The sequence below is a fragment of the Scophthalmus maximus genome, chromosome 20 (genome assembly GCF_022379125.1).
Source record: "Scophthalmus maximus strain ysfricsl-2021 chromosome 20, ASM2237912v1, whole genome shotgun sequence".
Classification (NCBI taxonomy): Eukaryota; Metazoa; Chordata; class Actinopteri; order Pleuronectiformes; family Scophthalmidae; genus Scophthalmus; species Scophthalmus maximus.
In genome coordinates this window covers 8,683,782-8,707,868 of record NC_061534.1, presented here as the reverse complement: position 1 = coordinate 8,707,868, position 24,087 = coordinate 8,683,782, and the positions used below count along the sequence as shown (strand labels likewise).

The 24,087-nt window shown below is 41.7% G+C and overlaps 3 protein-coding genes and 1 long non-coding RNA gene across 4 annotated transcripts; 1 reads left to right on the top strand and 3 right to left on the bottom strand.

Moving 5' to 3' along the window:
• Positions 1-839: 839 nt before the first annotated feature.
• Positions 840-8,335, bottom strand: taok3b (TAO kinase 3b). The gene is made up of 9 exons (XM_035608459.2): positions 8,202-8,335; positions 7,724-8,031; positions 6,648-6,884; positions 6,407-6,535; positions 6,033-6,236; positions 5,398-5,637; positions 4,625-4,837; positions 4,198-4,380; positions 840-3,294 (listed from the first exon to the last, which is right to left on the bottom strand). The coding sequence occupies exons 3-9, from the start codon at positions 6,831-6,833 to the stop codon at positions 3,133-3,135; spliced, it is 1,317 nt and encodes a 438-aa protein (XP_035464352.2). The 5' UTR covers positions 6,834-6,884; positions 7,724-8,031; positions 8,202-8,335; the 3' UTR covers positions 840-3,132.
• A 3-nt stretch (positions 8,336-8,338) lies between these two features.
• On the top strand, positions 8,339-11,837 carry LOC118285119. Its single transcript, XR_004785030.2, has 3 exons — positions 8,339-8,455; positions 9,514-9,590; positions 11,391-11,837. It is a non-coding gene; the product is annotated as an uncharacterized LOC118285119 (long non-coding RNA).
• LOC118285113 (heat shock protein beta-1-like) lies at positions 10,844-12,541 on the bottom strand. Its single transcript, XM_035608479.2, has 3 exons — positions 11,988-12,541; positions 11,763-11,826; positions 10,844-11,512 (listed from the first exon to the last, which is right to left on the bottom strand). Exons 1-3 carry the CDS (start codon positions 12,376-12,378, stop codon positions 11,356-11,358), a joined length of 612 nt encoding a protein of 203 aa, XP_035464372.2. The 5' UTR covers positions 12,379-12,541; the 3' UTR covers positions 10,844-11,355.
• A 1,250-nt stretch (positions 12,542-13,791) lies between these two features.
• On the bottom strand, positions 13,792-22,985 carry LOC118285089 (sushi domain-containing protein 2). Its single transcript, XM_035608432.2, has 16 exons — positions 22,823-22,985; positions 22,227-22,425; positions 21,816-21,967; positions 21,561-21,728; positions 21,297-21,471; positions 20,946-21,147; positions 19,683-19,768; positions 17,958-18,226; positions 17,734-17,868; positions 17,488-17,646; positions 16,523-16,771; positions 15,692-15,875; positions 15,223-15,317; positions 14,953-15,132; positions 14,551-14,647; positions 13,792-14,370 (listed from the first exon to the last, which is right to left on the bottom strand). Exons 1-16 carry the CDS (start codon positions 22,968-22,970, stop codon positions 14,325-14,327), a joined length of 2,544 nt encoding a protein of 847 aa, XP_035464325.2. The 5' UTR covers positions 22,971-22,985; the 3' UTR covers positions 13,792-14,324.
• Between the last annotated feature and the right edge of the window lie 1,102 nt (positions 22,986-24,087).

Sequence of the window (24,087 nt, the reverse complement as noted above, 5' to 3'; positions counted from 1 at the left end):
GACACACCCTAAGATGTGTTTGGTCAGCCGGCTGCATCACAGGGTTGATGGGAGGTCAGGTTCTGGGACAGGAACTCATCGCTGCGTTGCTTTGGAGCTGAAACAGCTCACTGAGAGCCGATGCGATCTCCATGTTTTTCTGTGGTAATCCGTCTTGGTTTCAAGCATCCACACTAGATGCTGCATTGCTGTCAAACCACTGACTACTTGAGAAAAGACACGGGGAACTCGACGCACCACAGCCCTGTCAGCACTACTTCAGGTGAAGGCTAACCACTCCTCTGCTCTCCTCGGGGCTTTCCAGTTGCCCCAGGGGATAAGTGAGGGGCTGTGGTGAGGCAGGGGGACTGCTGCAGACGGTGCTGCAGACGTCGACGATTCAAGGAAACTACAGATGGATTCCTGCCAGCATATATGGTACAGACATGCCAAAAAAAGCGACCGATCAACGCCTTACCTCGAGCATATTTTACCCAGAACTGTAGGCTGGCCTGTATAAAACACCGGGTGATCTGCAGTTTAACTTCCCTCTCACCTCCTGCTCTCATTTCAAAGTTCTGGTTTTCACAGGTCTATCTTTGAGCTGCATGTGTGTTTGTAGGCCTACGGTAAATCAGGATGAACATCACTTGACACAATGTGGGTCACGGCGGTCACATTGCACCAAAGAAAAGCAAAAGTGAGAAGTTTGACACCACAAAACAAAGCATTACAAGGAAACTCAACCACAAACAGTAAGAAATGCACTGTCATAAGATGCAGGATGTTGACTGAGACTTTTTCTTTTTTTTCAACAGAATCTCTTTTATTTTGTGTTTAACTGCACAGGAAACGGTGAATAAGGTTGTTCAGGAAAGTCCCCTTTATTCTAACTAAATACATCTTCCAGGTAACTTAAAATTCACACAAATTGTAAGGTTCATAACTGTTCTGAAGACCCTCAGGCAAACCTTATCCCAGCACCCCAGTAGCACTTTTCAATGGAACTGTTTGTCCACAAGGCTTCAGTTATATATGCGACCAGACAAAAGGCCTTACTGCATACGAGATCATTTTTCATCAAATTTCAAAAAGTTTATGAAAATGTAAAAGGCTGAAAAATCTAGAGGAGCCATTCCACTTCAGAACACATTCTGGTCAAACACAACAAGTTCAGAATTTAGGTTTCCATGTGTAAAAGGAGCATTTAAGTTCAACTTCCATCAGAAAATTATATTTTGAATGTCAATATATTCCTCTGTTCAAAATACTTTGTTAATTCGGGGGGACGTCTTCCACCTTTCAGCCCTGTGAGGAATACGACTGAACATCAATACAGGCTGTGGCTATGAAATGAAAAGAAAGGAACAGGTCACGAAATGCCTGTCAAAATACAACAGGGCTGCATTCAAGACCACCACATTAAACAATGTTTCAAAAACTGACCCGTGATAAAATAGTATTTATTTTTTCATACATAGACTTCATTTTTAGAGGGTTTCACTGCATGGGGTACTCTAAATATGTCATGAGTGTCTGAAAAACTTAGTAGTGTTTTGACTCAGAGGGGGTTTCAAAATGCTTCATGTTCACATTTTGTAAAAATCAATCGTCTCTCCAAGACAAAAAACTACAAGGCTAAAGGTGGTATTAGAAATTAAGCACCAAACAATTATCTTTCCATTCAGTATAAATGGAAACATTGTGCAACCTGTTCAATGACCATAATGAACATGGCAAAAAATATGTAAATCTGATCATTAGACACTATTTACTCGAACGCAATCTGGATCCACACGTCTGTTTTTATAGATCCGCTGATCAATAAAAGATCATCGGAATGATATTACAAGAAGTCTGTGGTTCCATTCACCAGCATTTATACAATCTGAGAGTCTAGTCATTTGACTTAGCAATATATTGAGCTATAATTTGACCATATCTTTGTTATAAAACAAAAAAAAATGAAGCAAAATCTTTATCGTTAAGCTCTGTTATCAGTAATAGAGCAGTGTCTCTGTGTTCTAGCTATATTCTCATGTACAAATATTGATATCAAAAGTTATACAGCACAATTCTCACCATTTTTCCTTTACAAGAACTCTGATTAGTGAACATTAAATGATTCACAAGTTTGGATGAAACCAAAAACAAAATGGTGCCGGCCTCAGTAAATAAAAAATAGATAACAAACACGAAACTAAAATCTGCTTCAGGCACAACTTAAATAAAGGCATTTGTGAAATGATCATATCAAATATGGAGCTTATGTCCAGTATCCATAGGCTTAAAAAAAAAAAATGCTATGACCACTTTTATTTACAAACAGCTAAAATCTCTGACAGATTCATGCTTCACTTCACAACCTGAATTTGTCCTTAAAGTGCATGCAATAATAAGCAGTTTTACCAAGTGGGATCTTGAGTTGTGATAAGATTATGATCAAGCTAATGCCAATTGATCCTACATATCAAATAAAAAAAAATGTTGCCTAGAAACGTGAGGGGCCACAGTATACTGTATGCATAAGCACAATATGGAAGTATGGCAAAAGAAAATAAATGAATAAACTCTGACTTTATCCAGTGACCCCCATACAGTAATATTCACATTCAGAGCATAAAATTAATTTTAAATAAATATAACAAAATGAAATAAAACTGATAAAAAAAAATTTAAAAAAGACAAAGCAGCTTAACACCACGGGGGAGTCCGCAGCTCACATTCCACAATGTCCCTCCATGTAACACACATTTAGCATCATATGAACATGATGGGTATCTGCTTAAACATATCAAAGTGCCCATTTTACTAAAATTTCCTGATTTATTCATTTCATACCAAAAGGAGGAAATGGCATGGAGGAAAAAAGAGTCTGTTTTGTTTTTTTTAACACGTAAGTTTTTTTGAGTTACACTGACTAGGTTGGATTTTTATTGACATGTTGTTGTTGTTGTTGTTGATTCTTTTGTTTTTACTTTCCCCCCTTCAAGTTTCACAAAAGAAGTTCTCATTGCACGTGACGCCTCGATTCAAAGATGCGATATCTAAGGGAGAAGAAAAGCAATGGAGAGAGTTATCCAGCTTTGTCACCGAGGTCGAGTGGACATGAAAAGGGCACGGATATGTCGTCCTCTAAAGATAAGTCCACTTTCATCTGTTGTCTTCTTTGGGGAAGTCCAGAGATCCCAGGCTTCCAAAGCCGAGACTTCTACTTTCTGTGTCAAAGGCGTTCATTTCTCTGTCCTGACGTTCGAACAAGTGCTTGATCTTTTCGGTACGCTCCTTCTGAAGTGCGGCCAACTCCTCTTCAATCTGCGATTCCAAAAAAATATGATGGTAGTTATTCCACGATGACGACAGTATTGTTGCCAGTAACAATGTCACAGTAAGAAACCCTAAAGGAATAATCTAAATATCAGTGTTAGCGCTAAAGCTGAAATAACTGGTGTATATATCAAGAAGTTATCTAAAATTATTCTATCAAAATTGTAATTATTGGTTCAAACCCTACATTTTAAAGCAACATTGCTCAACATTATAGCTTCTCAAATGTGACAATTGGCTGCTTGTCCTTGTCTCACAGTTTGTGAGAGCAAATTCACAGAATAAGCTATTTGAAAAATGAATTGGCAAATTACTCAATTATTTAAATAAAATGTCTGTTGCAGTTGTTAGCCACCTCATATTGACATGTCAACTTAAACCGAAGAGAAACATCCTATTAGCCGACTGCCATACTTATCAACTGTACTGTACATTATGCTTGCTCATGCTCCCAGGTGGATGGTCCCCATTCATTTTGTACCATATTGTAGCTTTACCTTTTCTGTACCATCAACCTTTAGGCCAAAGATCAGGCTCAGCAGATAAGATCAGCAGATATCCCAGCCAACCACTACCAACTACAAAGTGCAGGCATAAGCATGTCCAGGTAAGCAGTAGAAAAATATGTATTTTTAAATATACTACTGGCATGTTCAAGGAGAAGTAAATTTGTGAGTTTGTTTATTCCCCGTTTGTATTTGGGGTTGTAATGCACATTGCGGCCCCTAGGGGGCATTGACAGGGCTCAATATTGTAAAAAACTTCCAACTGCCGCCATAATAGTAATAGATGTCCTTTTATATATCTATCTGTCGACCTATGCTGAGGCCATTTTCATACGGTTTGTTATTTATTCAAAGTATTCTAGAACGGTGTCCGTCTTAAACCTACCTTCTGCTCAAGGTGCGCTCTGCGTATGGAGACCTTCTGCTCAAGTTTCTGCTGCTCTCGCTCATGTTGGGCCTCCATCTGTGACTTGGTTTTTCTCTGGTAGGCGTCCAGGAGCTCCATCTCTTGCTTCAGCTGCTGCTTCAGAGCTTGGCACTCGGTTTCCTGCTCTGCTTCTAAACGCATCTAGAGACGAAGGCAGACCACAACGGAGTTAGCAACAAGCCAAGGTTGGGCCTCGTTTATCAAACTTCAGGCAAACTGTTTTTTTGTCTTTTTTAGCAAAACAGCATTCCAGATTTTCAAATGCATGATGAAGCTATAAAAAAAATGCAAATGTGTTGCACTGATAAATATACAGCGTACATATGTTGAAATGATTCGTCCACTCATGCAACTCATGAGGAGACGCTTTCAGGGTCCCTCGTACCGCTTGTGAAGCCATCAACTCATTGATGCTCTGCTCGTACTGCTCGGCCAGGATAGCGAGTTTGCGCGTCTGCTCCTCTTTCAGGCTTTTCAGGATTATCTTGTGGTCGCCTTTCGGGGAGACCTCCAGCTGATGGTTCCTCAGGGCTTTGTACTGCTTGTTCTGCACCTTACAAGTATCCTGGAACTGTTTCTTGATCTGCATCTCCAGCATCTACAGAGGGTTGAGAAAAACTTAGTAAGTATCCTGTTTCATTCAGATTCACACAATTCAAAACTGATTAAATTATGGCAAACCAGTTTTTTGTACTGGTTAATTTTGAAAAGGATATAAAATCTGTCCAACAGAACAATAAAACTACTGATTTGAGTCAGTGAACTTTCAGACAATCAAAATGCATTCAATTTTACTCTGCTCTCAATCTGCACGTTGATATGTTGTAATACTCTTAAAGTGCTATTGTATAAACAGTTAATTCAGTGACCTTTCAGTTGGCATGAGTGAGCTTTAACATCTCCTCTGTGCCATCGCTGAAACTAAACAATACTGTCGATTCATAGATAAAGAGTGTTTTTTCATTACAGTTTTCTAATTGGAAAAATCAGAGTAAGAATCAAAAGGTACATTTTCGATTAACCAAATGTCAGATGTGCAGGATGGCAGAGGGGACAGATGTGCAGGACCTGCAGAGCTTCTGCGGACCTTTTCTTGACACGAAGTTCACCGACTTACTAAATAACCACATACAGAGGCGAAGAAAACACGCCAGGCACCTTGAGGTTTCTGGGCTGCTGCCGCTGCTCCAGACTGTGTTTCCGGTGTAGTTCTCTCTGCCGCCGGCCGTTGTACTCCTCCTGGTTTTCCAGCTCTGTCTGATGTTGCAGCCGCATGAGCTCGATGCGCAGCTTCTGCAGCATCTGCAGCTGCCTGCGCTCCATGTCCTGCGTGGACTCGTCCTGCCGGATCATCAGGGCGTGCTCCATCTCTTTTTGGGTCCTCTTCTTGTTCAGCTCCTGGGAGACGAGAGGACACTGATTTCTGATTGCCACGGTGTTCCAACATTGTTTCTCTTAACTCTGGGGAGAAACCTTTGTACGTCTTTTGCTTTATGTGAGCACTACTGTACATCCACTGGTTAATGTTGGTGTAACTTCACATGCTTGTTTTTTGGAAATCTAGTCTTTTACATATGCACATATACAGATGAAATACAACATTGAATTCTGCACATAGATGGCAATGATCTGAGCAGACTGGGCAAAATATTCACACTACCAATGGTCATTTTACAAAAAACCTCTTCTAAAAACACCAGCACTCATCCTTAAAATTGTGATGACTGGTTTTGCTGTTGGTTTTACAGTCTGATTACACATTATGTTACGTCATGTCATGAAGTCTCACTTACCTCTCTCAGTTGTTCCTGCTCAAAGTCGTGCTTCCTGACCAGACTCCGGCGTTTGAGGGCCCTGCAGCTCCGGTCGTAGACCAGCCTCTGCTGGGCCAGCAGATGAGCCTCCTCCTCGGCCTGAGAGCGCTGCATTGTTTCTTTGTGCCTGGACAGACGCTCCTGCTTCTCATCCTTGTCCGTGCAAGGGTCTTCGTTCATCTCCTTAGCACATACAAAAACACATACACAACAAAAAAAACCAGAACTAAGTGAATAGGGTTTGCATGATCTGAAGACAGAAGAGAGTCTCTGAAAATGTGCGTTACATATTTGAGAGATGTGACGTGCGAGGAGTTCCTAAACTTTGTACTGTGTTTGTTTGTGCCATTTACTTCTTTGATCTTGTCTTTGCAGTGCCTGTACTCCTTTTTCTGGTTCTCTAAAAAAGTAGTCAGCTCCTTCTTTTGCTGGGCAACAATCTGTTGCTGGATCCTCCTCTCCTCTGACGCAACTGACTTCATCTGCGAGGAGACATTCAAATATCAAAAAATATGCCTTGACGAACACTGTGAAAGAAATCACTCTGTGGTTTCCACCTCATTCATAAGTAACACCTGCTGTGGGGGGCTGTACCTCTTTGTCCGTTTGGGCAGCGTGCCGTTTGGCCAGTCTTTCCAGCTCAATGTAAGTGTTGTTCGCTTGTGTCTCTAATTCCTTCTGCAGCCGGAGCCTATGCTCATCCATCTCGGCCTTTAGCCTGTTCTCCAGGGCGATCAGCTGCTTCTGGTGCTGCCGCCGCATGCGCTTATACCCAGACATCTGCTCCCGCAGCTCAAAGTCCTGCTCATGCTCCTGGATCTACCTGATGACCTAGACAGAGCAACACAGGAGGCGGGAAGTAAAAGACACAGAGCAGGCAGAGAGACACAACTGCCATGGTTGGGGACAGAATTTTTTTTTTAAAAAGAAGAAAGACAGCTTGTAAGTCAGAGGTTATGGCCTAAAAACAGAGCACATGCAGTACAGTGGCAGCAAACTGTTCTTTCAAAGAAAATAAATCAGTTTTATGAATGTCCACATAACCCAAGACTTTAGAAGGGGGTCAAAAGTGACGCAGAAGTCTCACTGTGATCAATATAGAGGGGAAATGCTGTTTGAATCCCATTTAAGATGATGCATTATAATATCAAGCAACATGAATGAATCAATCGCTCCAGTTTCCTTTCCAATGAGCAAGTAACATCTCGATTGTATCATGATCAAGACCCGTGCGTGACCCAACAGTCTGAGACGACTACACCGCGAGGAGATGTGGAAATGCACCTTTTTACAATCTATGACATCAACTAAATCTCATCAGTGACAAGACAGCGGGGCAGAGATTTGTACATGGAATACATATAAATGCAATGCACACACACACACACACACACACACATAAAAGCAGCGGCGGAGAGGGAAGCTGAGGATGGAAAAATGACATCCATTAACAGGATCCGGTTGCCATGACTACAGATGTACAGCTGAGAACACAGACACCCCTTCCCTCCCCTCCTCACCCCCTGCCGCCAGCACACACACACACACACACACACACACACACACACACAAACGCGCGCGCGCACACACGCGCACACATTAACGCGCGCGCGCGCACTCACACACGTAGCCCATTTGTATGCACACGGAGGAGAGAGCGAGCTGCGTACCAAAGATGCTGATTTGATGGTGGCAATGTGTTCACGGGTCTTGCGGTCGAGCGACCGGCTCTTGTGAGAAGTAGGCCGCAGCTCTGGCCTGGTGTCCCTGTGCACAGCCTCATCCCTCACGCAAGCATGGTCCTGCAGGGGGGGAGGAAAAGGAGGAGATAGTGGGGCTGGGTGCTTCCCAGGCCCTCCGCACTCGCCGTGTCTGCTAGAGCCGCTTTTACTGCCGAATCTCCCTGAATGCAGCACACATCCAGCGTTAAACGCATCATTCCCCTGCGCGTTCCCCGGCTACTGTCTGTAAGTCCTTCCTAGGAGAGAAAAGGGCATTGCCAAACAATTGCAGGCAGCACCGTAAAGGCAAGCTACAGGATGGAGTCGGGGTTTTCTTTTTCTTTTTTTTCTGGCGTCCCCCCTCTTATCCCAAAGAGGAGGAACTAAATGGCTCCGCTGGAATAAGGGCGAATTATGCAATGCCTACCATTGATAACCGGAGAAGGATAGCGCAGGGGTGTACTCTACTGCCACTCTCCTCTTCCGTCTCAGAATGCAAGAAATGTTTGGGAGGAAAAACACTTTTCCTGTGCTCCCATGGTCGCATGTGGCCCCGTGTTCGAAGAGATTGCGGTCAGAGGAGGCACATCCGAACATGTTTCGTCCTCGAACGTGTCGCCTGACGATCCGCTCGCGCTCCACTCGAATCTCTGTCCTACATTTACGGCGCACTTGGTCATGGTAGGTGGTTCTGGTGCCTTCTATTCATCTCTGTGCTCTGTCCCCCTGCCACACTCCCCCTTCCTTTAAAGAGACACCGCGATACTACGGGCTCGGGCTCGGCGAGACCCCAAACTGTTTCACACCTCACTCAACACTGGAACATTTTGGAACTCACAGTGATCACTGATGAGTCGATGTCAGACGGAGAGAACAGTGGTGTTTGTGTAGTGGAGTGTTCACACTGTGTAGGTGTCACTCATGTAGTATTAATATCATTGTTATTATTGTTATTATGAGCAGTATAAGTGTTAAATTAATTATTACCATTCTTCATATTATTGTTATACAGTTGAACTGAAATCCCACAATGACATCATACTTACACGCCTTTTCCAAAACTCCACAGGGAGAAATGAGAAAGTGAGACCCATACCTGACAGCACTCAGATTAAAAGCGTCCTCTGGGGACTGTGAACTCTCACTTATAGTTTGCCGTAATAATAATGAAGCAGAGACATAAAGCATAACCCTGTGTTGTTGCTTCATGTGGCAACGGAGACAAACGTTTGAATGCAGCCTCTGTATCTACGATCTGTCATTATATCAAATACATACTGTCACTACAGCTGCTGCCTCCAGCATCATTAATAGCAGTGCTACAGGACTTCCCTGCGGTTGTTAAGGAGAATTGCACCTTGTCAAACCATGCAATACTCCCGGGGAACCACAGGGAATTGCCATGGCAACAACCCCATGCACCCTAACATCCATAGGAACCCCTTTAGCCAGCACTCAAACAACCATCTAGCGCGACCAAAGCGACCCCGCAGACGGGACACCTCAGCAGCCAGCGAGCAGCGTCCTCACAACAACCACAACCGCCTTTTGTCAACAAGCCAGTGACCCCACAGCAACTCTTCCAATCACAGATGACATATCTAGTGACATCCCCATCACCATCCAGCAGCCCCCCACCTGTCATCCACAGCATCACCAGCAAATGTTCATCAAAGCAGCGTCGTGCCTTGATTTTTCCTCTGAAGATGTTTTTTATTTGTCTGTTTTTCACTTTTCAGGTTTGTGCTGATGGAGGTGTAATTCCTGCCCAGCTACTGTCTCTGATGCCCCCGTGAGAAAAGCCCGTGGGCTTCAGGTTTGCTCCTCTTGAAATTGTTGTACTTGTACCTGCAAAATAACAAAAACAATTCGGCTCCTAGATATTGTCACAGACCAAAGTTGATTATACACACTGTAAAATTGACGAGAAACACTGAAAAGTGGATTTGAAAAGTCTTCTAGGAGGTTTTTATTGAGGTGTTGCTGGTGAAACACGAAAGGCCCAGTGATGGAATGTACAGTGCACATGCTTTAATTCTCGCTGGTGGCAGTGAGGTTGAGGATTGACGGTCAAAGGTTAGCAGGAAATATGAAGCTTCTGCACATGTACATCACTGACAGGGCTGCAGAGGAGCCACTTGAGTTTCACAGAGTCACTGTCGAATGCATTGATTCAAAGTTAATGGTCTTTTGGCCAGAGCTCCTTGTCCGAGGTGTTTTCACAACATAGTCTAAGCTCGTCTTTATCTAAAGTGACACGTCATTAATTGAGGCGAAGATCCCACTGTGCTGGTCAGGAAGAACAAAGGGAGGAAACAAATTAAACTTTTCAGAGGTCAAGTTCTTTCCTTCGAGAGCAACAGTTTACCTCCATCTCCTGTTATTTTCCTATTTTTTAAACACATGAAGAAATTAGAGGACTGACACTTTTCTATAATGCACTGCAAGCTGAAAATTAAATCAAAAGAAGTTATTTCATCACAATGCTCTCAAGCGATTTTGTAAATATTTGCATTTTATAGCCGACCACTGGTTGGATTATCAGCAAATTATGTCAAGAAAGTCATCAAATAAATCTGAATCCGTTTTATTTTATATGTATTTTATTTATGTATTTCAGACAATATCATCTACATTTTTAATGTATCTTCTGTATCCTCCATGTGATGGCACACAGGACACATACAGTAACTTATTTAAATTCGAGTATATATTGTACAGTACTCTATTCAAACACTAGATGTCACTGTTTACTTTTGAATGATTTGTTCTTCATCCGACTAGATTAACCCTTAAAGCCTCCACTGCATTGACAGAGATGAAGCTGAATGTTTACATGGAAGTTCGATGTGAAGACAATCTTTCAGGAACCTATAGTTTCGGCTGATTAGTAAAAATCTACATAGATAGATAGATAGATAGATTTCCTATTAATCTTTATTTTGACACTATTTATTGCTTTGTCGATTGTCGTGCTTACCACTGTTGATTGAGTTCCTGGCGGATTAATAAAGTTGTTATTTGGTTTTGATAATCTGCACACAAAAAAATGCATCGTCAATGAAAGGAGAGAATTACATTATTCTTTATTCATATGGCAGGAGCTGTTTCATACACTTGAAGATTAAATGATACGAGCTTCACACGGCTGGTTATTGAAGACATCAACGTACAACTCTCAGTACAAACACACAAAGTGAATCTATTCTGCAGCTTTTCCAGCGTTTGTCTGTGTTAAAAAGCAAAATAGTACAATTGATTCCTCTGTTCGACTACACTGCCCCGTTTATAAAGAAGACATGATGATATTGGAAGTTCATGAAAAACTAGTAAAGTTAAAATGCCATGACATGCAAAAATTACTCACTTTGATGAGTTTGCATTTAATTTTAAAACTGTAGTGGTGATGATGCAGATAGTGTCTCTTGACAGGAAAACAAGCTTGTTGTTACAGTAAATCACACTTATCAAGCTGTAACAAACTTTGTCTCTATTTCTTTTCGTGTCAGTGCTACTTAGGTCGCTAGACACAATTTCATCTGAGTCTTGTCTCAAGTTCTGCTCCCTGCCGGTTTCACTTTTCACTTCTCGTCCTGCCTCTGACTGATCTGAACAGGTATGACGAGCTCATTGGCCGGCTCGCTGACGGATGTCCCAGGAACAGGGGCCTCGACGGACAGGACTCCATCACCGGACAATGACGAGCTGATGTGCTGCAAGTCCACCCCCTGCGGCAACCTTGGACGAGCGAAGAAGAGTCATTTTCACCAACCATCACATCAACTCACGCACACTCAACTTACAGTCGCTGAATGTAGCTGAGCAAACTTTTCTTTGTTGCCACGGTGTGTACATTTCTGACAGATTCGTCAGGAATGTTAATATGTGGCAGCTTGCTACAGCATACTTATTTTCATTGACCTCTTCCTATGCAATGGAAATGAACATATGTAGGTTTATTTCTCAAAACTCTTCAGAGATGACCTACTTATATTTCCGGTTGAAGCATCTTGAAACTGATCCATGCCGATCTTGCCTTTCTTCATGATTTCCTTCCAATGAAATAACAGAAATAGTCACAAAAACTCTCAATAAGTCTCAATAAACGACATAACTGTCCATTTACAAAGTGTTATGAGGCATTCACTTTGTTTTCGTCACATAATTCATCTAAAATCTGTGTTGTGGTCAATAAGAGAAGCACACGCAGCACCTGATATTTGCAGGTAGCCCTCCTTGGTTGTGATTGTAATGTCCTCGGGCGAGAAGTGATTGACATCCAGGTTAATCTTCCAGCTGTCCTGCCCCGTGCGGACCTCTGACACTCCACTTGTCAGCTGTCTCAGGCCCTTTCCGCTCCCTGCTGCAGGGGGCTGACCACTGAGCAGAGGCAGCAGTGGAGTTTGTGTGTACCCAGGCCAGGAGAAAGAAGCCAGTCTCTTCTTTGCCCAGTCCAACCATTCCAGATCACCGGGCTCCAAGAAAGGAGGGAGGCCAAAGTCCTGCGCATAGATGCGGCTCGGCTGTGTCCAGTTCGGGAAAGGATCCCAGCTGACGTCTCGGCGGAAAATGGGCCGAGAGAGTATTTTATTTTGTTCACCCATATCCTTGAAAATAAGCTCAGAGTTTAAGGAGAGGGATGTTGAAACTGCAAAGCCTGTAGCTCCACCCTGACAAACAAGTCTGGATTGATGACCTGGACACTGAACAGCAGAGCAGCTGTATTTTTATTCTCAAACGCAAACAGAGAGTGAGCCGGGGGTTGGAGGGAAAGGCTGATTTGGCATAAATATCCGGTTGCCTCATTTTAACACTTGTCCAGCAGTGAGTGTGATTTAAGTGATGAGAATGTCTTGGTATGTCCTCGGCCGGGTCATTACTCCTCCGTTGCCCTGGAACCTGGATAGGATAATGCTAATTATTTGTATTTATATCTCTGGAGTGTCTGTGGCAAGTTGCTGGGGAATGACTCTGGAGGCGGCAAGTGGACAGTTTATTCAGCAGCGGCCTCTGCAGTCTTGTCACATACTGGTGCTCTTTGTCCATAGGAATCTCAGCCTTGTGTTATGTGAGGGAACAGCATGTACATCCAGTCACACAGTAAACAACCAGAGTCAGTCCCAGTTTCTAAACAACCCCTCCAAAAAAACTCAATACCAAACAAACATCATCTTACAAATGAGTATGTGGGTCAAATAATTCTATGTCATAATCCTACAGATATGTTTACATCCAGCACAACGTGGAGGCCTGAGAGACTGACGCAGTCAAGTGTTGGTGAGGAATTTGACATCTGCAGCATCCTCCGCCTGAGAGTTATGTCATACAAATAATGAAACGAGCTTTAGAGTAATAAATCAATGAGCTATTCGCCATCAGAGGGGAATGATATTTATTAGTGAGGCAATATCTGTAACCTTTCCATCAGCCCTCATCCAAAGCATTAGTCAAAGGTATTAACCAGATAGATATTGAACAACACATTGACATACAGTGTTTGGAGTAAGTTTTACATAATGCTGAGTCTTATACCATTCTCATAAAATCTGACAATTGTAATTGACTTTATTTTCCAGCCTATATGTTGTAGCATATATATTGTAGAATAATACCATAGAAATGTAAGTGTAATTATAAAAGTAGAGTATTTCCATGTCTGTACTCTGCTACATTTATGTTCACAGATTTTAAATTAATGAATCTATGTTACTCTGCTAAACTTCAGGTCGTTTCATTTGAATATGTCTTTGAGGGGAAACATTTTATATTTCACAAAAAGCAATTATTAGAGAAAAATCTGAATGAATAATTTTTATTACTTCTCTTACTTTCTCGCCACATTTCATGACACCTCAGATTTTTAATTTCATGACACCTGGAAGGGTCAGACTCCCCTGGTTGACCATGCAATATGTAATACATATGCACAGTATGATAAAGACACTCTTAAGTTAACTGTAGATCAATTTTTTAGATCAATAGCAACAGATCAAGTGGGTCATAAAAGAGATTTGAGCTGCAGAATAGTAGAATAACTTTATTGTCCACCAAATTTGAAAATAAGAAACTGTTAAATAATATTCATCAGCATTTGAGGACATACACAGCTCCACATACATAAACAATACAGAGTTACTCAGTTAATTTTACAGTTGTTATTTCTGTTTCCTGCAAACAAAAAAAACTGATGCAAAAATGGCTTCAAACACACTACTTCTGTAGCTCAAACACAAAAACTCTGTGGAGGTCTTGTTCTATGACTTTAATAATAATGGAGTGTTTAAACAGTTGCAGTTGGTACTTTGCTCCATGTTAGATAGACAATGCGTGATTAAAAAAAAATAGAAGAAGTGTAACACTGGTTAAAAATTCAGTCCATCAATACTTTTCTGCTATGGAGGATGTAGTGTGCAGTTACGTGTGTCCGAGGTACCTTTGCTCAATCTTACGTAAGCTTGTATTTATGTATGAATTAACTGTTAAAATAAACAAAACATTTCAAAGATATGAACATGTATGTTACAGTAAGACAGTGAAGCATAAATTGCGGTTAGAAGGCCTCACTCGTGCAAGTTTGATTTGCACGTGCAGCTTTTCTGAAATAAAAAAAGAACAGAAAAGAGGGAAATGTCACTTTTGCTTTTTAGCAGGAAACGGCAAAACACAACCTGTCTGTCAAAGCCCTTCCAATTCCATTTAATTCATTTTTCTATTCATTATTTTATTTATTATTATTATTCATTAATTCGATAAAAAGTAGAGTTTAGATTCGGTACCTTTTCTGTTTCCTGGAGAGGAGTACGATTGTTGTTATGATAACAATCAGTGCTACAGCTCCAATGACTGAACCGGCCACAATTCCTGTGAGATTACCTGAAATATGACAGAGATGTATCAGAGCCAGAGATGCTCAACATTAAATGGTTTGATTCGATTTATTTGTTTGGCCTTTTATAGATAGTTTTAGTCCAAGGTTTTAGACAGGAAAACATTCATAAAAGTACAATATCTCTTAGAGGAAAGATCAAAGGTCAAGAGAGTGATTTCATTTTTCGTGCATCTCAGCACTTCAGAGCTGATTTTAGTGGATCATTGAATGGCCACGAAGACACACTCACACACATGATTTGTGAAAATGAAGATCATCGGACAAGACTGATTTCATAATTTATTCATACTGGGAACCACGCAGCTCGTCTCCTCGCCAGACCACAGGCCGCTCTGCTGGCAAACGCGCTCCGCCGACCCACTGAGAGTGTAGCCATCGTCGCAGGAAAGTCGAACCGTCGCTCCTTGTAAATATGTGGTGCCCGCCTTCTTCCCATTGATCGGCGGTGAAAGCCAGCCACAAGATGTCACTGCATATCGGACAATAATTAACACTGTGAAACCAAATGAAAGTTGCACACTGGACACTTCAATAGACGTTTTCCATCATGCACACTTACCTGGCTTTAGATCCTCCACTAGAGAAATGTGACTCTGGAAAGACACCCTGGTAGCATTTCCCATTCTCGGACTGCGACCGACCAGGATGTCAAACCTGCATAACAGAGATCAGGACATGAGCTGCTGTACAGTAGCTATCCAAATAATTTCACTGAAAATGTGAAGCATCAGAAAACCTTTGCCTGGTTAATGCCCATTTCAGTTCAAACTAATGCATCTTTTTTTAATTAATGGTTTTGTCCCAAAAAATTTCTCAGAGCCAAGACGATGTCTTCAGATGTGTTGTTGTTGTTTCGAACCAACAATTCAAAAGCTTAAAATATTCGATTTATACAAAGGAACATTGGAGCGATGCTCCCAGAGAACGACTGCCATACTATCACAATTTCTGCACGACTATAAAAAAGTTAAATGTTTATCAAAACAATTGCAGATAATTTTTTTGTTGTTATTGTCTAACATACTCACCTACAGAACTGAGATCCCTCTCCAGAGCATATCTCAGACGCCTGCTCGCCCAGTGGATCGTCTGGACTCTCAGGGACAGAAAACACTGGAATGAAAGTGTGGTCGTGCCTCGGAGCATGGTAATATGTGTCCAGAAGATACGCCGAGTCGTATGTGAACAAGGCAGACATGTTGGATACAGCCCCTGTAAGACGAAAAAGAAAGACGGACAGTTACTACGTGCCATTAAACTTGTTGGAATTCAGGTAGTAACCTAACAGTGCTGATAATTCATAAGAGGAGCGTGGTTTTTCTGAAACACAAACACCTGTTATGTGCATGAAAAGACAAAAGAAAACTGTGTTTTCCCACCGTGGAAGGTTAACTTGAAGGGGACATGACCCAAACAGGAAGCACAATGACAAAGAAAGAAATGGTGAGCAAAAGGACCTTTTTTATAGCTTGTGTGACCTGGGTTTAAATCTTCCTTACTCACACTTAAGATTATTTCTACTGTGAGTTAAGAATATATATATATACACACACACACACACACACACACACACACACCATGTATATATGCATCATGGCTTCAGTTTTACTTTTGAACATTTGCACTTGTACATTTCTAATGTTTTGTCTAAAGTCATTAACTAAAGTTGTGTTACTGTAGCTTCTCCACCATTTCACACAATAAAAGGTAAACTCTGTTGTTTCTCATCAAGTGGGTGATATCTCATGATTTTTTTTTTAAATCCACATTGACACACATGCTACTACACAAATATGTAAGTTCCAACCAGGATCCCGAGAATTCTGACCAGTAATCAGAGGTTTCATTGATTTCCTTACAGCTCGCCCCGAAGCTGAACAGCTCCTCTGGATTGCTGTGGTTCTGCACGGCTTGACCGTTGCTGAGGCCAAGGTCGTCGCTGGCGTCGCCGTTCATCTTTCCCAGCAGTCCCCGAGTGGAGTCTTTGAACTCCTCCGGCAGCAGCACGGTGGTCGTCATGGTTCCCTGGATCAGTCGCACTTCCACCCCGGCTCCAGTGGGGAACATTACGGTCACATTCGCCGAGGTAGGAGCAAACACAAACACGCCTGCAAGAGAGGTTTGGTCAAAGTGAAGGCAAGACAAGAGAGCAGGCCCTGAGAGCCGTTTCACTTATCAGCAATGAACATGAACAGAACATGAACTCCAACTCCACACCTCTACGGAAGTGAAACATGTGTTGAAATCCTTTTCTTTAGAAATAAGTAGTAAAATTAGCATCAAAACAGTTTCTGATTTACTCATTTTGTCATATTTTGTCATATGTTCATGTAGCTTTACTTCTACTTTGTTAGGTTTTCCATTAGTATGTTGTGGGATTTTACGTCACTGTCGGAGGTTTGACGTAATTATAAATAATGAGGATGAAATAGCAGTCTGGCTGTTTTATAAGATGAAATAGAAGATTCCCTCACAACCAGAGCAACTGTAATGCAGTCCCTTAATATTGTCAAGAAACACTTGAGATTTAAGGCCGTGGTGTTTTCCTGGGCTTTGAGGTCACAGGGGTACCTTGTTTAAGGGCAGAACACAACTCTACTGTCAAAAAAGTCTGGTTTGTGAGGTACCTTCCCAATGGGTCCACTTATCTATGGCTGCACTGTCAGTATAAATCTACAATCTTTACACTCTGGTACGAGTCACCAATCCAGCGGATTCATACTACATGTCAAATGAAATGAACAAAGTAAAATGTATTTTACAAGATTTGAGCAGAAGTGATCAAATCGATAATCAGAAGCAGTGGGGTGACTCAGGGTCTCACCGTGCAGGTCCATCCAGCTCTGCTCAGTAAACGAGAGGGTTTTTTGATTCTGCAGCACTTGGAGACCATCGTGACCGGCGCCAAGCCGCACCTCAATGACATCAGACGATGCTTCTTTCATGGCCACAGCGGATAACTGTGTCGCTTTTATTGCGGTTCCTGATAGTGAAAGATCAATGTCTTAGGGAAATTGAAATACTGTAAGGAAATATCGAAGACAGACAACCGTCAGTTTGAGCGGCTCACCGTTCACAGATTCTGTCCGTCCTTGGATTGTCAGCTTTTTCATCGCCGAGGTCACCAAAGTGTATTCCCCTTTGCCATTGAAGGAGTAGCTGACGCCATCGAATGTTATGAAGTGTGGATCTCCAAACACCGCCGCTGTTATTGCACATAAGACATCATGACACAACAGTGAACACTATTCTTTAAATAACCATAAACTGCTCCGTGACTAATGATTCACTCACCTGAGCTGGGTGACTGGTAACGCCTGCAGTCGCTGGACGGCCGGTGATTGAAGTAGTAGTGGCAGTTGTCCGACCACAGGCAGCAGTAGTAGAAGCTGAGGACGTCATAGACCCAGTGGGACTGTCCAGGGATACGAGGAGGCCTCTTGTAGGGAGGCGAGCCCCAGTCGTGCGCTCGGTCTGGAGTACTGCCCCCGATCGAGTCTGCCGTCAGGACCTGAGCGCCGGTGCTGTCATAGCAGCACTGTTGTCCCGCTGCATACATGGGGCTGTGGGTACAGGTCCAAAACATTGTCAGTCAGACCTATGACCTCTGCTGGGGCCAAAAAGACATGATACCAATTGAATCAGTCATGACGGCAGCATAACAGTCAATAATATGCTGATGGTAAACATCAAAAAGAAGAATTTAGTGCATTGTCATAAACGGAGGTCATTAAGTTTGCTTTACAGAAATAAAAGGAGCATAAAAAGTACAGATAAGAAGCACGAGAAAACATTAACAAGTTGTAAAACATAAAAAATATTTTTTTTTGATTGTACAAAAGCACAAATTATAAAACAGGTAATGTCTGATTAACGTGCAGGATTAAATCGGGGAAATAGGACCATATTCAATGTCTTTTTAAGGCAGCTTCTTGTTGGGGCAGATCTGATATCCACAAGGGAGCTGGTTCCAGCAGTGGGCAGCATAGTGGCTTAAGTGCAATTTTTTCTAGGAACCACGAGTTGATCAGCTCTGGCAGATCTGAGGGACCTGTTGGGCCTATATATATATATAAAATACAGAGCCCTAACCCTATTTATTACAAGTTATCACTAATGCATGTCGGTGGCTAGAAAATCATTTATTAATGCTTCATGAATAAATTATAACAACATAGATTACGACAGGTGTAGCTGCTGCATACATCAGTTTGTTTATATGAAATTCATAGTGGTATAGTATGAAGATGAGTTACCTCCATAGCTCATATTATTCCACTTCCAAGCCACGAATCACAATAATATTAGCACTTATTTACAGGATGCTTTGATATGTATCTTAGGTGAAAATGCACAGTTATGATTAACTAGTTAATTAGTCTCATTAGCTCCAATAATCAGTTTTCATGGTGTAATCTTACTGTTCCAGGTGCCATGAATTAGAGGTTAATTTAGCATTAGAAGTTAACTTGTGATTTTGCAACTGAGGTGGAGAATAGGCAGAAGATTTACTACTGCTTAATGTCAAGGTGAAATCATAATGGCCAGGTGTGGCCATGTCAATGAGGTCATAGATAACAGGTCATAGATAATAACAGCTTCTTCTTTTTTAAAGTGCAGTATAAGGGCAAATATATGAAAAATATTCCCGATGTTTTGTCCCCTAAAACCTAATTTGTAGGGCAAAAAATAGACATAATACTGTAAATGTTAACATTAGGTCATTTGAAGTATTGTTTTTACTAGTTGTGAATATTTTAAGTCTTTTTTTTGACACATGCTTCATTAATTAGGAGAAAACCTGATGATATCTGCTGAAAGACGGTGAGTTGAACCATCTCTCCGTTCTGATTTCATTCTGAATTAGTGGACACTGCAGGTTTTGCCCCTTTGCCAAACGTCACAGACACAATGATGGCTAGATGGCTATCAGAGGCAGTTGCTAACACCAACGCTGTCTAGAATATAAACTTACAGAATAAAATAAAATTAACAGTTGAGTCGCAGTGAGTGACTCACCTGGCTTGTATGGCCCTCACACAGTGAACACTGCCTGGGTGGTAGGTGCACACGCTCCCTTTCTCTATGTCACATCCATAATCGGTCTGAGGAGAGAGAGAGAGAGAGAGAGAGAGAGAGAGAGAGAGAGAGAGATGGAGCGTCCGTGAGGCAGGCAGCCAAATGTACATTTCACTGTGTTCATGTATAAACCACAGTTCAGGAACTGGCTGCACCGGCTCGTAAAACGAAGCCTGGATCTGTTTGGTTATAGTGGAGGTTTCCAAATCGCTACATTAAAAAATATGTTGCACAAACCGTCGGTTGAAAACTATTGAGTAGCTGACTGAACTAACATAAGCATGAGTGTGAGGGCCCCGGGGCCTCGGCTTGTGTGTTTTGTGGTATTGTTGTGTTGTGCTGGAGGCCGTCAGGGAAATGGGAACAGCTGGACAACTGTCTCCCAGTTGGTCATAAAAGACCTGCCCCTGTCCTGGTCCCCGGGAGGCTGCCTCCTCCCTTTCACCACTTTGTGTTACGTTGAAGTTTTGCAATAGCCACAGCTCCGTCTTATCTATTAAACTTGACATTTTTGGTTAGTCACTTGCTCCAAACCTGCAGTTTTGACTTCATGTTTATCAGGCTCTCTGTCATTAGCGGCCTCTAATGACTTTGCCAAACCCATAACGGTAAATGTGTGAGATAAAAGACAATAATATCTATGATGAAACGTTTAAATACTATAATTAAAAGAGACGTCTTGACTTTGAACTGATAAGCTTTGAGCATTGGCAACAGGCTAAATATAATCGTAAACATATAAAATAATTACATACTATCATTTTTAATCATTGACACAATGATAGAAAGCGGGTGTACTGTTGATCCATGTGTACATCTCAGCTCGCGCACAAATGTGGACACAGTTCATATAAGTCTTATTTTATTTTTTTTAAATGTTGATCAGGCAACAGAAACCTTTTAACAATCCACCGAACAACTGGCACACAAGTTTATCTCATAGTTTTATTATGACTATGTCTTTATGATTTTATTTTTGATCCAGTGTACTTTTGTCCTATTGTTTCAGCTTTGAGTTCCGGAACATTTACAGACTGTAACACAGCTTCTTTTTTGCTTTTGACGGAAACTTTAATTTGTGCCTCTTAAGCTACTTGATCGCTTTTTTTCACACGAGGCAATTTGGAGCATCTCGCGATGATTTCGCTGCCGTTTAAAATCACTAAGGCAAAAATTCTGAAATTTGCTGCTCGCCACACTTACATGAAACCTCCCAGTGTCGGCTCTCGCTTGAGCCAGGGTGCAGGGGCAGTCGATGATCTCGCTGAGGAAGTTGGGCAGCTGATTTTCCAGCTGGTCCCAAGCTAAACATTTGTCCAGGGCCCAAACTGCTGAGTTCTGCCTGAACTTCTCCTCCAGGTGCCAAGCCAGAGCGTGATCCTCAGTCCACGCAGCTTGTACATTCCTGAGCGAAAGAGAAATACAGCTCTTGAAATAACTGTTTGTATCGACAAGGACATTTTTGTTGAAATATTAGAAATAGATAATCAGTTTGTCCTGTGACAACCATTTTTAAATAGCAGGGAGAAGAGTCTTTATCGCTAAGTATCATACCACATGCCGTCAGGGTAGGCGCTGGGGCTGACGCGCACAGAGCCGAGCTCCCAACTTGAAAAGCCCTTCTCTGCCGGTTTGGGCAAAAAGCTGAAGGAACCGCTGTTGGGCTGATCCTTTGCAAGCGAGTACAGATACTCCCACTCACCCTGCCACTGGTCTGAGTAGGGCTCTCCTGCAGAGACGCATTTCACAAATATTCAGTGTTTTCCCCGGCCACAGGAGGTTAGGCGAGGTGCGTATGTACATTATAGTTGTACTCACCGGTCTCCCTGTATCCCCAGAGCTCTACATTGACCCTCGCGGCTCTGACCAAAGACGTATTCCAAGTCATCTCAAGGCTGCCTCCAACATTAGGTGTGCCGTAGTACTGCCACCTCGTCGAGTTGACCAGAGCTGCCTTGAACTGTGAATCTAACTTGCCGGTATGTACTGTAGCAACACATTCAGATCAAATAAATCATGTACTAATGCAATTTGGACTTTTTTAAGTAACCCTTACGCAGACAATCGCAGTACCTGAAAGCCAGGCTCCAACTCTGCTGAATGTGGTGCCATTATCTGAGGAGATGTGCAAAGGGATCCAACCGGTTTCATAGAGCAGTGGGGAGATGCAATGGCCTGTACTGTTTTCATCCACATAGCCCACAGCATCGGTATTATTGTTGAACCTGCAATTTTAAAAGAATGAGTCGCAACTGTACAGACTTCCACAGTTAAATGTAAAAGACTACTGAGCTTGAGCGTGATGGTTCATTCCTTGGCTTCAGAAACTTTTTTTTTTTTTTCAATCGGCTGCATATGCGCAAAGAAAGGCAGTTAAAATTGGACCTTGAGCTAAGTTTTTTTACGGATGTCTATCGAGTCACTCACTCTGTGGGAACAGCTTTAGGGAACATGCAAGACGAGGTATAAAAAAGAAAGTCTTACCTGCACACAACCTGGGAACTGATATTGAAAGTCGCATCAAGGACGATGAAATCTGTCCCACCAAAAGAGGTCCCAGAATACGGAGAGATTTCCACACAGTACGCTTTGTAGTCCGCGCAGCAGGTCTTCAGAGCCGTGCACGTCGGGTGACATGAACAGGAGGTTAGTTTTGTTCCACAGTTTCCTTCACAGGTCTGTCCTGTCCAAACAAGAGAAGTCTTAAGTGAAACATTAAAGAGAACTTCTATTCATCACAGAATTAAATGAGCTTTTTTTTTTTACTTTGCAAATAAATCAAATGAAATGAGAATAGTTTATTTGGTTTAAACTGAATTCACGGAATGTTTTAAATTGAATAGACTTAATCCATCTTTTTTTATAATGTTTCACATCATAATTGAGGTTTCTCCGGCTTTATCATTTCCATTTTTTATTTGTTTTCTGTTTACTTTAATAAGATAATAAGTATTTCTCCTCTTCTCGTTTCTGACCACGTAGAGATTATCTTCCCTTTTTCAACAATATAAAAAAATGTCAGCGACTAAATACAGTTTTTTGTTTTAGTTTTAGCAATTTAGAGGTTTGCGGGTACTAACCTGATGTCCTGCAGATACATGCAACCAGAAGGACAAATATTATCGCTGTGAATCTTTCCATTGTGCCAGAGTGAGCCGAGGTTTCTGCAACACACTCCAGGCTTGTTCTACAACTGAGTCCGAGGCACAGACACAGCACACTCAGCATTTCTATAAACCTTGGCCCTTTTATCACATGCATTTACAAACATCTGTTTAATCATCAGCCAGAAGCCACTGTGATACCAGTCTCAGCTGAGTACGCCCTCAAATCTCACCCTCATCTTGACACAGCCAATACAAATTTGCACTGTTAGTTAGTGAAGTTAGTTTTAGGTTGGATATTTGACAGACTTTCACTGCAGATAAGGACTTTAGTGCTTCTTTTATTTATATGAACGTATAGAAAGTCATATTTTATAGACGATCCAATAAAAAAATGTGTTTCCTAATTGTCCATGGTAGCAATACAATTTCTCATTGGTTTGGAGCCCGTGGGTCACATGACATGGAGACTAATAACTGGTTGTTACATTTCCTGGGAAGGGATGACAGGGCAGCACCTCCTCCGGTGTTCAGGGACGGTTTCTCTACTTTGAAGTAGAGCCGACATCCTTCATTCCCCGTTCAAACCCACCCGCCCTCCTTAAACATGCTCGCTGATGTCATTGAAGGAGTGTCCCTTATCCCTCACTTGAAGGTAAACTGATGATCCCTGACCTGGGGAGTGAGCCTTCCTGTGTTGAGCCCCACACATGTTCGATCAATGGTTATAAAGTTTCACTGATACTGTACATACTGTAAGTCTGTGCATTCCTCACTGCATTGGAATGAACACACCTGATTTTTTTAGTTGTGACCATTTTTGTCATCGTAAGTTTGTTGCTGGGTTTATTAGGAGGCTCACTCATTATGCAGATGCAGACTTATTTTTTTATATTTTATGTATCAACATTTGCCCATTATTCTTGAAGAAGGAAATATTTACCAAATCACCGGTTCATATTAAAAACAGTAAGCGGAGCTGCGGTCTCATGCATCATGAACATATTTAGGCCTAATTTTAGATTTATGTATTTTAATTGCACCTAAAAAATTTCGGCAATTTTGATGAAAGAGATTTAACATAATCACATTAATAAACTTTATGTGATTTTAAACAAATAGGTGTACAAATATGAAATAAATTAAAATTATGAATCTATGTTATGAATGTATAAATCTGGTTATTGTGTATTTAAAACACAACACTACAATATTGTACATTTCAGTCTTGCTGGTTTCAT

Excerpts from the sequence above, each read along its gene's own strand:
- taok3b (XM_035608459.2), bottom strand. The coding sequence starts at position 6,833 with ATGTCTGGGTATAAGCGCATGCGGCGGCAGCACCAGAAGCAGCTGATC. Across the intron at positions 4,838-5,397 it reads AGCAGCCCAGAAACCTCAAG|ATGCTGGAGATGCAGATCAA; the intron begins GTGCCTGGCGTG and ends AACCCTCTGTAG. Across the intron at positions 4,381-4,624 it reads AGTTGATGGCTTCACAAGCG|ATGCGTTTAGAAGCAGAGCA; the intron begins GTACGAGGGACC and ends CTTCGTCTCTAG.
- LOC118285113 (XM_035608479.2), bottom strand. The coding sequence starts at position 12,378 with ATGGGTGAACAAAATAAAATACTCTCTCGGCCCATTTTCCGCCGAGAC. Across the intron at positions 11,827-11,987 it reads GGGCTACCTGCAAATATCAG|GAAATCATGAAGAAAGGCAA; the intron begins GTGCTGCGTGTG and ends TTTCATTGGAAG. Across the intron at positions 11,513-11,762 it reads TGCTTCAACCGGAAATATAA|GTTGCCGCAGGGGGTGGACT; the intron begins GTAGGTCATCTC and ends CGCTCGTCCAAG.
- LOC118285089 (XM_035608432.2), bottom strand. The coding sequence starts at position 22,970 with ATGCTGAGTGTGCTGTGTCTGTGCCTCGGACTCAGTTGTAGAACAAGC. Across the intron at positions 22,426-22,822 it reads ATGTATCTGCAGGACATCAG|GACAGACCTGTGAAGGAAAC; the intron begins GTTAGTACCCGC and ends TTGTTTGGACAG. Across the intron at positions 14,371-14,550 it reads CTCTCCAGGAAACAGAAAAG|AAAAGCTGCACGTGCAAATC; the intron begins GTACCGAATCTA and ends TTTTTATTTCAG.